Source organism: Oncorhynchus mykiss, chromosome 3 (genome assembly GCF_013265735.2).
Source record: "Oncorhynchus mykiss isolate Arlee chromosome 3, USDA_OmykA_1.1, whole genome shotgun sequence".
In the NCBI taxonomy this organism is placed as follows: Eukaryota; Metazoa; Chordata; class Actinopteri; order Salmoniformes; family Salmonidae; genus Oncorhynchus; species Oncorhynchus mykiss.
In genome coordinates, this window is record NC_048567.1 from 6496590 (window position 1) to 6513291 (window position 16702).

Below are 16702 nucleotides of genomic sequence, written 5' to 3' on the forward strand. Positions count from 1 at the left end.
AGGGCTGTGGTTGAGGTGCTAGGGTTATGGTAAGGGTTAGGGTTAGGCTTAAACCAGGATGTGATAAGAAAAAGTGTGTGTGTGTGTGTAGATCCAGCCCAGATGTGAGGTTACAGCTGGTTTAATACTTCTAAGATAAATTACATGATTAATATTGTCTGACATAAGATTAACATTCAATTACATACTACAGATATGACATAAGAGCTGTTTCCTGGACTCAAGCTTGCTCATTGGAGAATCACTTGGCTCAATTTGTTTCTGTTGGACCGGCTTCCCAGACACCAAGTGCAACAATCAAACAGGAACATTTGGTTTCCCTCCATTTCCACCGGACTCACTGCAAAGAACTCTAGTCAGTGTGTGTGTGTACTCAGTAGCTGTTGAAGGTGGGGTAACTCTGGTCACTCTGGCAGGTGAAGTAAGCTATCAGCTGACCGTTACAGATCATCAGAAACAACCCGCTGCCTTCAAACAAAACACAACCACACACACACACACACACACACACACACACACACACACACACACACAAAACCATTAATAAAGAAGAGACAACCAATTTCTTGTCTATAACTCAGAAGGTTTCACACAATAAAACAGAACATGTGTGAGTGAGGTACAGGTCTTACCAAGGGCCAGCCACCACTGCCATACCAAGGGAAACTCCAACATCACTGAAACACACACATTACAAACACACATTAAAAACAGTTCTGTGTGGCATATTACCTAAGGATGGGGAGTGTACATCGTATTGCTTTAGAGCTAGACCCATCCAATCCTTACACATGAGGAAGGGAAATTAAAGAAGACCATGGGATAGGGTCAATATATGTGCCTTGTTTTGGGCCTAGCTGCTTCTCAACTCTAACCCCACTTCCCATCCTGTCATGATGTCATCAAAGCTGGCCCTGAGCACTCTGCTCAGCCAGCAAGGGATCATTCTGAGTTAAGCCTGTGTGTGTGTGTGTGAGTGAGTTCAGGCATGTGTATGCATTTCTGTGTGTATGTGTGCGTGTCTCACCCAGGCTGGTGAGCAGTACGTGCAGTAATGTGACTGTGAGAGCGTAGTCCCAGACCCATCTCCTCACCACGGCTGCAAACAGCAGACCACTGCAGAAATAGGTCAACTCCATGGACAGCAGGTTCACTGGAACAACAATATAAGACCTTAACCATATGTAGAGGACATGCACACACACTACCATACACATCTTCACTCACCCAGGTATTTGGAGTTGGACTCCAAATTGGTTGGTTCAGTCTTAAAGTCAAAGGGAATAAGTCCATCAAAGTGATCCAACCTGAATGCAAACAGAAGAGCAGCAGATCAAACAAACAAACATGATATTCAAAAGGAGCTAGGAGGGAACCAGGGTGGTTGAAACTGACTGTCATTCCAATCAATAAAAACAGACCAATAGTTGCTGTGTATTCCACGAATCCCTCCCCCTCTCTTCTGTCACCTGGCACCAGGTTTATAGAAGTCACGTGAGGACAGCTCACCGTTCCAGCAAGGTCACTTACCCAATAACCACACGTGCACGCAGAGAGAGGAAAATAAAAGTGTCGCACCTGAACGCGCCGAAACACACACTCCCAATCATGTAGTAGAGAGAGTAGAATATGACGAGGCACAGCAGCAGGTGCACAAGCACTGTCTGGGGGAGAGAGATCGAGAGAAAGAGAGAGTGAAAGAGAGAAAGAGATTGAGAGATAGTCAGAGTCATTCATCCCAATAATAATATGTCACAAATCATATACCTAGGCTATACTCAAATCAGCCGCCAAGACACTGTAGCAAAGCCGTGACATCACTGTCAACTGAACAGTGGATCATTCAGCAGGTGTAAAAGCTCCCATGGCAGAACTCCAACAGACTCTGCAGGGGATGCGCACTGCGGGGGAGCAGCAGAGGACAGAAGACCTTCATTTGCACAGACTGAGTGATCATTATCTGTTGCATTTGCCATTCACGATAAATTAAATATCAGTCGCTGAATATAAATGATAGGCTGATAGTTTATGTTTCATAGTCGCCAACAACGACACCTGATGATTTCGTATTTTATTATAACAGCGTCCATATCTGACCCACGGCTGCCCGGTTGGCACATAATCCGATTTTTTCTGAGTGACAAATCCGAGTAAACATTCCTCTTACCCTCGTGTCGGCCACTTTACCCCTGAAGGCCATCTCATGGTTTGCATCTGTCGTTCTTCTGATGATGAGAATAATGTATGTGACTGGGCAACTGAGATGCTACAGTGTAATCCGTAAAAAAACGGCATTATACTGCCATCTAGCGGTAGCGACCGGAAAATCAGGCTTATTTATAGGCGACACTGCCATTGAAGGTCTGCATCTCATGCCAAATAGACTACAGTAGCCTCTTCCAGTCCAATGTTTCACTTGTAATAAGAACAGTAGGGATGTCTTATTAATTAACCCTTAAAATAGCAAAGTCAGAGAGCTTTTATTCCGGACGTCTGGTCTGATTGGGCATAGATAACAAACATGAAAAGGCATCACGTTTTACAATCAAAAAACATTCCGAGTTTATAGGCCTTGTTGTAATCAATACTACGGTCTAACTACTGTAGACCTATTTAGCGTCTGGACTTGACTGTTCTTATTTTTTTTGCTGAATTACTGGTTGGAAGTGTGGCCAAATTCATACAACAGCTAGAAATTGGGATTATGATTAGTCTACTGTCATCTTTCTTTTAACATATGGAGACAATATTGACTGGTGGTGACGTAAAGAGTTATTGACGGCATACAGCGACATGACCACAATGGAAATCGCGCGCCACGCCAAACAGACTCTGCACGCCCCTGCGCTCCGATTTGATGCTCTCTGAGATTCTGAAATTAAACGAGGGAGAAAGACTAGTCCCAAGGCATGAATACAATATGTAATAAACTATATGTCCACTTTAAGCGTCCGCCTTGCTGTACCTATTGATCATCGATAGTTGTGTGCTCAAGTTTACCGAGATCCAAAGTTGTCAGGCAGCGTTCATTGAACGCATGCGCATTGCATCCACTATCCAGCTCAAAATAAGAGTTAAAACAGAAACGAGGTGAGTTCCATAATTTTCAAACAATATAATCGCTGTTATACATTAAATGTTGCAAATAACAACAGTAATCGATAAAGCATCGTTCGTTTTATAATTTGCACCGGTTCTTATTATTTGTACTGTGATTTAAAACCGTAAAGATAAATCGGAGAGTCAAGTTTCTATTGAAGAAATTAAAAGCAAGCAATTCTATATTTTAGCCTTGAACAAACAAGGCAGTGTAGGGGCGGTTATTTACTTATTCATACCAACTAATGTGGAAGTCCGTTCCTAAGCATTTTCTAACATTCAAAACCTGGAAACTTATTTATGACTGGTTGTCCTTACTTCGCTACACCAAGCCAAAATGCTAGTCCCAGTTCCTAGCAGTCTAGCTACCAGTTTAAATTGAACCGTAGTGACGCTTTGCTAGCCAGAAGCAGTTAGCAAGCTAGCTGGCAGCTAGCTGGCTGACATTCCGAGACAAGGGGAAAGTAAAGAAAATGGCCATGATGAGGGAAAACACTAACCTATGAAATTGCAGGGTATATATTTGGTTTTATTTGACAGACACGGCCCTGCATTCTGTGTTTCAATAAATAACTTGAGTCATTTACATAGTTTTAACGTGTTGGTGGCCTCTTCCTTTGCTCCGCCATTTTGTATAAGACGGATGCTAATCATGGGCGCACGTACACTTTATTTATAGTCGAATAAATTCGAGGTTTAAACTTGGGAACGTAAACTGACAGCTGTTGAACAGCACACTTGATTGTTTACTTCCTATCCGTATATTTCAGTCAAAAAATATTATTTCTGACCAAACTATAGGGTTGATGCAGCGTCGAGGCGAAAACGTTATATCGTGATCTTGGTTTGATTAAAAAACACGTACATTTGACATTTCTATGCAGAACACATTGTTTTCTTTAAAATCATTGATTATTCTACCACCTCTGTTGTCCGCGTCAACGCAAACAGCCGATTTAATAAGATACTCTTAAAACAAGGAAAAGCTGAACTTGTTCTTTTAACTTGTATTTGACACGTCTCTCACGGTGTTTGTCAATACTTGTGTTCTAGGCCAATCCATGCAGGGGTGCTTGTGCACTTATTTTTTGATATTTAGCTTTAAAAAGTTCAATATTTTCTTGTTTTGCTTCATATAAGTGCATGCATGTATTCCACAACATTCGCCCTCTAGCGGCGATGGAATGCGGTTCTTTAGTACCCGACTTGCACGCGCTGGTTGACTTCTTGCAGGTAGCTGTACTTTTTGTGCCAGGGATATTTTTTGAGTACCCCATTTTGGATAATGTCATTTGATTGATTGATTGTTTTTATTAGCTAATTTAAAATATATATATATACACACACACTACATTCATTTGAAAAACTTAACAGGGATTGCTAAATAAAGTCAGTGACTTATTCCCATTGGGGTCCCTAAAGTACATGGTGGAAAAATATTACAAAGATACAGACATAGATATCTTATATATAATGAAAACAACACATAGATAGACATTTGAGAAAGATCTGTCAAATGGATACAATTTCAGTTTTACTTTGAGAACATACAGACAGACCTATTCTAGCCCATATCCTTGCATGAACAAACTCCCACACATCTTGTCTTAACATGAGAGACAGACAGATGTCAATAGGCATGTGGCAGTGTTTCCCCATCCACTGCTGAAGTGGGCGTACTGTCTTAATTAAAATCAAATGTTATTTGTCTCGTGCATCCTAAACAACAGGTGTAGACTTAACAGTGAAATGCTTACTGATGGGCCCTTTCCAACAATACAGAGAGAAAAATAGAAAAGTAATAGAAAAAATAAGAACACAAGGAATAAATTCACAATGAGTAAGGATAACTTGGCTATATACACGGGGTATCAGTACCGAGTCGATGTGCAGGGGTACGAGGTAATTTGGATATGACACCTGTATGGTTATTGATTGATTGGGTGTGTTCAAGTAGTAAGGCTAACAAAACTTTGTGTTAACGAGTAAAGTCAGGTGAGGTGCATGTGTCGGACAAATGTCGGACACTGTAATGGTTAGCTGTGTATCGCAATGTTTTTTACACTGCAAAAATTCAAACCCGAGGCAGACAAAACTCTTTGGTCCTTTAAAATCCTGCTGTATGTAAAATATTGTGGCTATAGCTTGGAAACAAATCAATGTGATTCTGGATGACAACATAATACCGTTTATTTCCACCTATAGGGCTTATTTCCTAAAGAAATGTGTTCCTTGCCATGATCCTAACGAGAATCGCGATATTGGTATCTTCCGGCCCAAGTAATGGTTTTCCAACAGAAAGGCTCAGATCAACATGGCAGTGTCAACATACCTGCTATTGTATATAAATGTTTTTCTTTTTCTTTACTTTTCTATATCACACACTCACAAACTGAAAACATAACATGTGTACAATTAATTAATTAGAGAGAGGTCTCAAATCACTTTCATTTGTATCCTCTATAGCTTTAGAATCGCAAAAAAGTTGGTTCCTGTTTCAGTCACGTCTTTGGTCACGTTCACATGGGTCCACCAAAAACATCCTAATGATTGGTTGACAAATAATGCATGGTGCAGTTGGTGAGAAGCAACAGCAGCGACTTCATCAAAAACTGGCCAACCTTTGATCACACTCTTTTTGTCAAGTTCAAGCAGTCGACATGTAGGCACAAGTCGAACCATTTTTATCCCCATGTTGCAACCCACTTTGAAAGGCGGTGACCGCCGACTAGACAAAATGTACCCGCTCGAACACGCCCATAGACTGGCTGACTGGACAACAACCTCTCCCTCAACGCGATCAAGACTAAGGAGATGATTGTGGACTTCAGGAAAAGGAGGACCGAGCACGCCCCCACTCTCATCAATGGGGCTGTAGTGGAGCAGGTCGAGAGCTTCAAGTTCCTTGGTGTCCACATCACCAACAAACTAACATGGTCCAAGCACACCAAGACAGTTGTGAAGAGTGAAGCGACAAAACCTATTCCCCCTCAGGAGACTGAAAAGATTTGGCATGGGTCCTCAGATCCTCAAACGGTTCTACAGCAGCACCATCGAGAGCGTCCTGCCTGACTGGTTGCATCACTGTTTGGTATGGCAACTCCTCTCCCACCGACCGCAAGGCACTACAGAGGATAGTGCGTATAGCCCAGTACATCACTGGGGCCAAGCTTCCTGCCATCCAGGACCTCTATACCAGGCGATGTCAGGTGAAGGCCCTAAAAATTGTCAAAGACTCCAGCCACCCTAGTCATAGAATGTTCTCTCTGCTACCGCATGGCAAACGGTAACGGAGCGCCAAGTCTAGGTCCAAGAGGCTTGTCAACAGCTTCTACACCCAAGCCATAAGACTCCTCAACATCTGATCAAATGGCCACCCAGACTATTTGCATTGCCCCCCCCCCCCCTCTTTTACGCTCTGTTATCATCTATGCATAATCACTTTAACTCTACCTACATGTACATATTACCTCGACTAACCCCTGTATATAGCCTCGCTGTTGTTATTTTACTGCTGCTCTTTAATTGTTTTTTACTTTTATTTCTTATTCTTATTTTATTTTAGGTATATTTGTTTTTTAAACTGCATTGTTGTTAAGGGCTTCTAAGTAAGAATTTCACTGTAAGGTCTACCTGTTGTATTCGGCACATGTGACAAATACCATTTTGATTTGATTTTGACTGATGGATTGATTGATGTCAGTGCAGGAGGAGGAGAGCAGGGAGAGATGACTGACACCCCGCCCAGCGATGGCCCCTCCCAGGGGGCAGAGTTTGACATGATGGGCGCTCTGGACTGGCAGGACGGTATCGCCACACTGCCTGGCAGCGACATCAAGGTACTGTGTGTGTGTGTGTGTGTGTGTGTGTGTGTGTGTGTGTGTGTGTGTGTGTGTGTGTGTGTGTGTGTGTGTGTGTGTGAGTGAGTGGATACTACAGACAGGTAGACTGACTGGTATCTCTCAGTTCCGTATGACAGAGTTTGGAACTTTGGAGATCGTGACAGAGCCAGAGGTCAAAGAGTCAGGGCCAACCCCCCAGAACCCCGCCCAGTCGAAAAGCCCCACCCCTCCACCAGAGGCCCAATCAGAGAGCAGTGCAGCCTCTTCTGCAGCCAAGGAAGTCCAGCCACTTGCACCTAAGGGTAAAGTAAACATATGGTTATGAAGGAGTTATAACATAGTTTTGACTGTTTATAATAAGTGTGTCGAATTTAGACTCATAGCTCTGATATGTCAGCACTGTGTATATTAGCATACTACATACTGGGTGCTCTGCAGATGGGGGCATAGAATTACAAAGCTTCAATATTATTCTGCTCTTTCCCCCAGCTCAAGGCCCTGTGCTTCTGTCTCTAGAGGAGGGTCCCACTGTGGAGGGTCCCATGGCGGAGGAGCCCAGGGCGGAGGTAGGCCCCGAGGCGGAGGGAGGCCCCAGGGCTGTGATGGCTAGCTGTAGGTCGTGTGGGGGCTCCGGTCCACTGGAGAGTTTCCTCCAGGGCAAATACTGCAGCTCCATTTGTGTCCAGCCCTCCAGTGGCAGGTAAACATGTTAGCTGTTCTTACTGTACTGTATTTTAGAAAGCATATTGATAGTAGTAACAGTTAAGACCCAAAACAGTCATCACATGAGCATAGTTCCTAGAATGACCTCTGTTCCGTGTGTGTTTAGGTCATCACCCAGAGAGCGGAGGGAGAGAGAGGGGGGGGAGGGGGGACTGGGGAAACGAGTGAGGAAGAAGAGGAAGATCTACATGGACTCTGGTGATGAAGAGGAAGACAACCAGGAGGAGGAAGAGGTGATGATAGAATATGTGGCCAACGCTGGTCCTGAAAAGCATTGTGATGTTGTGTGTGTGGCAGCTCACCTGCCGATGAGTGACTGTCTCTCTCTACAGGACAAGTCCAAGGCTGTCAAAGGGAGGAGAGCTGCTAAGCTGGCCAAGCTAGGTATGTCCTATTATTACACTGAGGGGAGGGAGAGGATGGATAGATGAGAGGATGTTTAGATGAGAGGATGGATAGATGGAGGGATGGATTTGTTGGGAATGCCACGGGTTGGAAAGTTTGTCCAATTAGGTAGACCAGGGGTCAGTGCTACAATCCTGCTGGTTTTCATGTCACTGATTGGCTGATGTGACTGTTTTGTTGTCCCACCCCCAGTGACAGCCCCACCCAATAAGAAGCGACCCTGGAGCTGGCCCTCCTACATGGAGGAGGAGAAGGCTATAGCTGCCCCCCTTAAACTGTTCAAGGAGGTGAGGCACGCACACTTTATCATACTCTCTCTGACACACACAGCTGTACAGACATGTGAAAGAGTGTTATGTGTGTGTGCCTCGCAGCACCAGTCGTTCCCTCAGAGCAGGAATGCCTTCAAAGTGGGGATGAAGTTAGAAGGACTGGACCCCTGTCACCCCTCTCTGTTCTGTGTGCTCAGTGTTGCTGAGGTACGTGTCTAACAGGTCAGACCAATAAGATATAGGAGGAATGTCTGCTTTCTAACAACTAACCCTTCGCTTTCTCTCATTTCTTTGCGTTCCTTCCTCTCTGTCTCTTTTTCTCTCTGTCTGTCTCTGTCTCAGATCCAGGGTTATAGGGTAAGGCTTCATTTCGACGGGTATCCAGAGTGCTATGACTTCTGGGTAAATGCTGACACCTGGGATGTGAAGCCGGCGGGCTGGTGTGAGAAGATGGGACACAAGCTGCTACTGCCTAAAGGTACACATACACACACACACACACACACACACACCAGACACAGACACAAACACACCCGACACGCATACACACACACACACACACACGACACGCATGCACACACACACACCCGACACACACACATACACACACACCCCAGACACGGATACAAACACACCAGACACACATACACACACACCCGACACACATGCATATTCTACCGACTGTACAATGTTGTGTGTGTAGATAGACAAAACTTTAACCTTCAACATTTTGTGTGTAGGTTGTAAGGATGGGGAGTTCAACTGGAACATGTATGTGAAGAACTGCAGAGGTCAGCTGGCCCCCAAACACCTCTTCAAGAGCCTCAACACGGTGAGCCTACCTGACAGCCTGTGTGGATCCATTAATAGTGTGTTTGTGTTGTGAATTAGTTGGTGACCTTCGGTCCATTCAAGTAAGTTTGTATATGAACTATGTGGGTGCATGTGTGTGTAGTCGGTGACTCCGTCAGGGTTCCGTGCGGGTATGAAGCTAGAGGCGGTGGATAAGAAGAACCCATATCTGATCTGCGTAGCGTCCATCGCGGCTGCTGTTGACAACAGACTCCTCATACACTTTGACAACTGGGACGACACCTATGACTACTGGTGTGATGCCAGCAGTCCCTACATCCACCCTGTAGGCTACTGTGAGGAGGCTGAGCTGACCCTCACCACCCCTGCTGGTGAGACACACACAAACATATTTCAACGCTTTATTTGGATACACCATGAAACATTGTATAAGGGTGTGTGTTGTGGTTTCTCCTCTCAGAGTATAAGCACCCGAGGAGTTTTTCCTGGGATAAATACATGGAGGAGACTGGCACACAGGCAGCCCCTGCACGTGCCTTCAAACTGGTAAGACACTCACATTCTCACACACACATAGAGTTGACACTCAAAACATATGACACATGCAAATTACATTGTTGGTGTTGATTGGGAGGCCTGGGGGAATTTCACATGGAGTTCCCCAGGGCTCTGTTCTGGGTCCACTGACAGTCTTTATTTATGTCAGCTACACCCATTACAAAACATGCATATTAATTCATCTGTATCACCTGATGTTAACTCTTGAATGTGTCCTGTAGCGTCCGTGCCATGGGTTCCAGGCTGGAATGAAGCTGGAAGCTGTCGATAAGAGGAATCCCATGCTCATCCGCGTAGCAACCATCGCAGAGGTGGAGGACCACCGACTGAGGGTATGCTGTGTGTGAGAGTGCAGTATGATTATTGTGGAGTAGTGTGTGTGTGTGTGTAACTCTCTGTCTTTCTCAGATCCATTTTGATGGCTGGAGTGAGGAGTACGACTACTGGGTGGATGCTGACTGCCCAGACCTGCACCCTGTGGGCTGGTGTCAGAAGACTAGTCATCCCCTACAACACCCCTCCAATGGTGAGACACACACGCACACTTCCAAAAAATTGACATGGTTATAACTTTGCTAAAACCTACAAATATTTCCCAATCTGTTTATGTGTGTATGTGTGTTTCTGTGTGTAGTATTAACTCTGCGGTGTGTTTCAGGCTCCACTGATATGCTGGTCCTCCCAGGGCAGGGCTGTCCTACCCCAGGATGCAATGGGGTAGGTCACATCCGAGGACCCCGCTACGGAACCCACTACACGTCAGTAACAAACACACTAACTGTCAAAAAAGTTTTGTTATCAGAACACGTCATACAATGTGTTCTGTGATCTGTGTGCTGTAATCTGTGAGTAAGGTGATGTGTGTTCCTGTTCTGAACTTGTGTGTGTGTGTAGGGGGGTGAGCTGTCCGTACTCGGAGATGAACCTGAACAGGGAGGGCCAGGTACCAGACCGTCTGAGTGGAGAACGACCTATGACCCTGAGTGGGCCTCATCACCGTGGGCGACGCCCAGACCCTCCTCCACACACCCAGACAAACAGCCCCACCACACCGGAGCAGCCCGAGCCTGCAGACGACTCCCCTCAGACCAGGTATGTGTGGAACATGTAACAGAAGGGGTTTGGAAGAGCTTCCATGACTTTGTTTGTTATCTGACTGCAAATAAAGTCTGGAGTTGTGGACTTGTTTCCATGGTAACAGTTGTTTCTATGGTAGTGTAACTAGGAGGCCGACGGTTGACGAGGGCGAACAATCCAGGTGCAGCAGTCAGAGTGAGCCACCAGGGGGCTCCACTGAGCCCATCAACGACGGAGCCAAGGCCAAGAGGTAGCACACAGACTCCACTCTCTCCTACCAAACTCTAGAATGCATGATGGAGCAGAGTGTTTGTTGTTGGTTTACTAAGAGAGTACAATGCCTTCACAAACTATTCACACCCCTTGACGTATTCCACATTTGATTGTGTTACAGCCTGAATTCAAAATGGATTACATTGATTTTTCTCCCCCATTTGCACATCTAATGACAAAGTGAAAACACGATTCTAGAAGTGTTAGCAAATTTTTTGCCAATTAACACAGAAATGTCTCATTTACATAAGTATTCACACCCGAGTCAATACTTTGTAGAAGCACCTTTGGCAGCGATTACAGCTGTGAGTCTTTCTGGGTAAGTCTCTAAGAGCTTTCCATACCTTCCACACTTGCCCATTATTCTTTGCAAAATTCTTCAAGCTCTGTCAAATTGGTTGCTGATCATTGCTAGACAACCATTTTCAGGTCTTGCCAAAGATTTTCAAGTAGATTTAAGTAAAACCTGGAACTCGGCCTCTGGAAATTTCACTGTCTTCTTGGTAAGCAACTTCAGTGTAGATTTGGCTTTGTTGTTTTAGGTTATTGTCCTGCTGAAAGGTGAATTCATCTCCCAGTGTCTGGTGGAAAGCAGACTGAACCAGGTTTTCCTCTAGGATTTTGCCTGTGCTTATCTCCAATAGGTTTAATTTTTACACATTTTTTGCAGTACTACTTTGTTGCCTTGTCTTGTTGCAAACAGAATGCATGTTTTGGAATATTTTATATTCTGTAAAGGCTTCCTTCCTTTACTCTCAGAATGATTAGTATTGTGGAGTAACTACAATGTTGTTGATCCATCCTTCTACCACAGCCATTAAACTCTGTAACTGTTTTAAAGTCACCATTGGCCTCATGGTGAAATCCTTGAGCAGTTTCCTTCCTCTCCGGCAACTGAGTTAGGAAGAACGGCTGTATCTTTGTAGTGACTGGGTGTATTGATGCACCATCCAAAGTGTAATTAATAACTTCACCATGCTCAAAGGGATATTCAATGTCTATTTTTTTATTTTTACCCATCTACCCATAGGTGACCTTCTTTGCGAGGCATTGGAAAACCTCCCTGGATTTGTGGTTGAATCTGTGTTTGAAATTCACTGCTCGACTGAGGGACCTTACAGATAATTGTATTTGTGGGGTACAGAGATGTTAAACACTATTATTGCCCTCAGAGTGAGTCCATACAACTTATTATGTGATTTGTTAAGTACATTTTTACTCCTGAACTTATTGACTCGAGACATTTCAGCTTTTCATTTTTAATTAGTAATTCAAAATAAAATAAAAACATAATTCCACTTTGACATTATGGGGAATTGTGTGTCGGCCAGTGACAAAACACAGCTCTAATTAATTCATTTTAAATTCAGCCTGTAACACAACAAAATGTGGAAAGATTTGTGGGGTGTGAATACTTTCTGAAGGCGCTGTATGTTGTCTTTCAACAGGTCTGCTCCAGTCCCAAAGTATCTGAAGCTGCACGTCGTCAAGCAGGAGAGTGGAGATGGGAAAGGTAGAGGTTCTGCTCTCAGAAATAGAGAATGAGTGTAACGCTGTGTGGATTATATATTGTCTGTGCATGTCTATTGAAGATATTTACAGCTAATTTCTCCTCCCTCTCCCCCAGACTCCCTGTCTCTCCAGCAGGCGCTCCATGAGTCAGTGTTCTCCCCGGGTGGCTCCTCCTCTCCCCCTCACAGGGTGGCTCTGTGCTGGGACAAACACTGCCAGCTGCTCCCTGAGGTCCTGGGCCTCACAGCTAAGAGAGTTGCAACCTGGACCGCCGACGAGGTCAGACACGCACACATAAACACATAGGCAATACAAACATGTACAGGCGCTCTACGTATACTGTACAAACTCACATATTGTGCAAAACACATACATTACACATACACCCAATACAATAGCTTTATGTATCCTATTGCATTTTAATCGTGTGTGTGTGTGTGTCTTAATGTTTGTTTCCCTGTGGGTCAGGTGGCCAGTTTTGTCAAAGGGCTCCCAGGCTGCAAAGAGCATGCTGCCACCTTCAGGACAGAGGTAAGAGCTACCATTTAAAAACCCAACTTTGTGAATCACAATAGTCACACACACTCCTCTCATCTGCTGCTCCTGGTTGGTGTATCCTATGACAATTCAACCAAGTCAAATTCAATTCTGCCATTGACATTCAAACACTCACACACACGTTCTGTGTTGAAGCTTATTTTGTGTCTCTGTGTTTCGCTCCAGCAAATGGATGGAGAGGCCTTCCTGCTTCTCACCCAAGCAGACATAGTCAAGATCCTGTCAATCAAACTAGGCCCTGCCCTCAAGATATACAACGCCATACTCATGCTGAAGAACGCTGATGAGGAGTGAGACGCCCCCTCACGCTTCATTTCCTCCCACACCCGACCGCTGTATCTGAATAGTCTAGAGAAGTTTAATCTCCTTTTTTTGTCTCCTCACCTTATCCTCTTTGGTCTTCATCTGCACTGATCTGAGCCCGTAGGATAGGTCAGAGCAACGTAATGGATGGCCACCAGGAATCTGCTTTCAGCTATCCTGTTCTTCCACATCAGTGTAGAGGAGTAGAGAGAATGTACCTGGTGTCAGTGTAGAGGAGTAGAGAGGATGTACCTGGTGTCAGTGTAGAGGAGTAGAGAGGATGTACCTGGTGTCAGTGTAGAGGAGTAGAGAGGATGTACATGGTGTCAGTGTAGAGGAGTAGAGAGGATGTACCTGGTGTCAGTATAGAGGAGTAGAGAGGATGTACATGGTGTCAGTGTAGAGGAGTAGAGAGGATGTACCTGGTGTCAGTGTAGAGAGGATGTACCTGGTGTCAGTGTAGAGGAGTAGAGAGGATGTACCTGGTGTCAGTGTAGAGAGGATGTACCTGGTGTCAGTGTAGAGGAGTAGAGAGGATGTACCTGGTGTCAGTGTAGAGGAGTAGAGAGGATGTACCTGGTGTCAGTGTAGAGGAGTAGAGAGGATGTACCTGGTGTCAGTAGAGAGGATGTACATGGTGTCAGTGTAGAGGAGTAGAGAGGATGTACCTGTGGTGTCTGTTGGAAGATGTTAATTGCATACTCCTCGCGTCCTCTCCTCGTCTCCTTAGTAAAAACCCATTGGATGAGAAAGCCAGAGGAGTGAGGACGCGAGGAGTATGCAATTGAGATCTTACCTGTCAGACAGACATCACAGTCAACCCAAGAAAGTGTTTTATACTATAACATAGCAACAATTATAATTTAAAGGGGCAATCTGGAGTTGAAACAATAACAAAGCAGTAACCCCATCACTGTTTTGGCCAAAAGCTGAGGGATGGATGGGGCTGGAGAAATGTTACCGCTCTCAAATTACTAGGCATAACTATGTATACAAGGACTGACCATCACAATGATGTTTTGAGGCTATAGAGTGTTTGTTTACATTTACTTTGTTTACCAACATTGAAGATGAACAAGCTTATGTTTGGTGTTTTGGGGTTCTGATGGGGTACGACAGTTGAACTAAGCTCATGAGGCATTTATAAGATATTCTTCCAGAATCAAAAATGTATGTAGCAACTGCAGATTGCCCCGTGAACCTAAATGTTTTTCTGAGTGAGTAAGAAATGAGCAGTGGGCACCTTTAAAGTTCATTCATCTTTAAAGTATTGATATTGAATTCAATTTCAAGGTAGACTCAGTGAAATGGCGTTGCCACGAGCAGCACCACAGATATTGAGATGAGTGAGATGCAGGACCTCACACACAGTGTCTGCGGAGCAGGAGGCTGGTGGCTTTTTAATTGGGGAAAACGGGCTCATAGTAACGGCTGGAAAGGAATCAATGGAATGGTATTGGTTTCCATGTGTTTGATAGCATTGCATTCACTCCATTCCAGACATTACTATGAGCCGTCCTCCCCTCAGTTGCGGATGGGTTCGCTTCACACTGTTCCCTGGCCTGGCTACCGGGAATCAAAACAGCGGAGAAGTTAAGCCTCGCGCTTTAACGCTCGTAGTTGTTGTGGGAATTGATCCACAATGCTGTTTACTTTCAGCATCTACGTCATATCGCTGCGTCCACCTTTAATATTATAATTTTTGAAGTAATAATGGTTGAGGAAATGGTGCTCAGCCCAGAGCACATGGAACCAGATTAGTCCATACATGTTTTTACTTGAATACTTGTTGATTTCTTATTTATTGTTGTGAAAGAAACTCACCATGTAGTTTACCTCTCTGTCAGATGGATACATTCCTCTACATGTCCAGGGCAGGAAGAGGTTGGCACGTCTCAAGGCTTGGGTGGAGGGAGAGGATTGAAGTGTGTGTGTGTGTGTGTGTGTGTGTGTGTGCCAGTCAGTCAGTCAGTCAGATGTTTATTTAAAAGGGTGAATGTTATAGCATTGGAACTTTAAGGAAAGCTGGACTTCAGGACTAATTCAACTGAAAAGAGATGTTTTTCTATGTACCTGCTTTAGAGCCAATGGTAAAACACTAATGAAATTGGAACGTAAAGAAAGAAAGACAAAATTCATCAATTTGTTCTGAATGAATATTGTTTCCTGTTTCATTGATCTTTGTGTACACAGTGTAAATAGTGTATTATAGCTCTGGGGGTGTGACACCCTGCATCCCTATAGGAAGTGGTTATTTGGAAGCTTATGCAAATCAATACCAATCTTTTCCAAGAAATAAAAAATGTATTTTTTTTTTTTATTGAACTGAGGAATTCATCTTTTAAAGCTTTAGTGAAATTTTGTAAACAATTTTTTTTTGTCAATCTCCGTGCGATACCTTGGAAGTGTGTTGCAATGAGCTTAAATGTGTTTATCAACAATATAGTTTATATTCAAAACCGGGATTTCTGTATTTTAATTTAAGGGGCATTGATAAGTGCTGTTGACTTGTGAGATGGTGTGAGTGGTGTAGGTGCATGTTGGCTTGTGTTTGCTGGAGTGTGTGAGGGAATGGAATAAATGAAAGGCAGTCTCTGGGGTTGTATATTCTTCTAATGTGCATACTGCCTGAGGACTTGGTTATCCACTCTTCTGATCTGTGGTCATCATTACCTTGTGTCAGTGATGTCTGTATCATGTCTCAGATTCACAGGAACTGACACCACACCTGTCCTGTCTACGGATACTCCTGGTTATGTCATAAGCCTTTCTCCATCCCGACCCACACCAATCTATTTATCAATCCCTCTTCTCCTCCCTTCATCCCCCCAGTATGCTTCTGTTCTAACTAATAATAACTACTAGGATCACTGTGGGACTGGTCCAAACCAGCCAACGAATCCCACGACCCCTCACAACCAGACACAGTTTATCTTGCTAGCACACACACACACACACACAGTCTGGTTTAACTATCCTTGTGGGTACCAAACAATTGATTCCCATTCAAAAATCTATTTTCCCTAACCTTAACCCCCTAGACCTAACTGTAAACCCTAAACCTAAAGTATATTTTTTTTCCTTGTGGGGTCCAGCAAAATGACCCTAGTTGGGATATTAAAACCAAAAAAACACACACAGAGCGTAATGCTCTGGCTTACTGCTTCTGAAACATCAAACTACTCCAAAAAGAAAAGTGTGCGCATAGTATAGAGTCAAGTCAAAAGGCAACAAACATTTTGGCATATTTACTTATAGGGAATTAAT

General features: G+C 44.1%; 2 protein-coding genes across 6 annotated transcripts; one reads left to right on the forward strand and one right to left on the reverse strand.

Moving 5' to 3' along the window:
* Positions 1 to 105: 105 nt before the first annotated feature.
* On the reverse strand, positions 106 to 2991 carry cf191 (CF191 protein). Of its 3 annotated transcripts, NM_001160659.1 has the most exon segments (7): positions 107 to 468; positions 633 to 677; positions 1028 to 1153; positions 1228 to 1307; positions 1579 to 1664; positions 2168 to 2225; positions 2966 to 2991. In NM_001160659.1, coding segments are annotated over 7 exon segments (501 nt in total). In that variant the 5' UTR covers positions 2977 to 2991; the 3' UTR covers positions 107 to 373.
* Positions 2956 to 13753, forward strand: LOC110507908 (lethal(3)malignant brain tumor-like protein 4). Of its 3 annotated transcripts, none has more exons than XM_036967150.1 (21): positions 2956 to 3090; positions 6808 to 6938; positions 7066 to 7243; positions 7431 to 7641; positions 7771 to 7897; positions 7997 to 8048; positions 8262 to 8356; positions 8444 to 8548; positions 8684 to 8819; positions 9082 to 9173; positions 9297 to 9525; positions 9615 to 9700; positions 9934 to 10044; positions 10121 to 10238; positions 10371 to 10470; positions 10607 to 10804; positions 10929 to 11039; positions 12511 to 12575; positions 12690 to 12853; positions 13043 to 13105; positions 13298 to 13753. In XM_036967150.1, exons 2-21 carry the CDS (start codon positions 6828 to 6830, stop codon positions 13424 to 13426), a joined length of 2481 nt encoding a protein of 826 aa, XP_036823045.1. In that variant the 5' UTR covers positions 2956 to 3090; positions 6808 to 6827; the 3' UTR covers positions 13427 to 13753. The 3 variants fall into 3 exon arrangements, with proteins under 3 accessions (XP_036823045.1, XP_021444006.2, XP_036823038.1); XM_021588331.2 differs by having other exon boundaries at positions 2968 to 3090; positions 6803 to 6938; XM_036967143.1 differs by having other exon boundaries at positions 2968 to 3090; positions 6803 to 6938; positions 7458 to 7641.
* The last annotated feature ends 2949 nt before the right edge of the window (positions 13754 to 16702 follow it).

Excerpts from the sequence above, each read along its gene's own strand:
- cf191 (XM_021581728.2), bottom strand. The coding sequence starts at position 2,200 with ATGGCCTTCAGGGGTAAAGTGGCCGACACGAGG. Across the intron at positions 678-1,027 it reads CGTACTGCTCACCAGCCTGG|TGATGTTGGAGTTTCCCTTG; the intron begins GTGAGACACGCA and ends TGTGTGTTTCAG. Across the intron at positions 469-632 it reads GCAGTGGTGGCTGGCCCTTG|GCAGCGGGTTGTTTCTGATG; the intron begins GTAAGACCTGTA and ends TTTTGTTTGAAG.
- LOC110507908 (XM_021588331.2), top strand. The coding sequence starts at position 3,038 with ATGCGCATTGCATCCACTATCCAGCTCAAAATAAGAGTTAAAACAGAA. Across the intron at positions 9,526-9,614 it reads GACCCTCACCACCCCTGCTG|AGTATAAGCACCCGAGGAGT; the intron begins GTGAGACACACA and ends TTCTCCTCTCAG. Across the intron at positions 10,805-10,928 it reads GACGACTCCCCTCAGACCAG|TGTAACTAGGAGGCCGACGG; the intron begins GTATGTGTGGAA and ends TTTCTATGGTAG.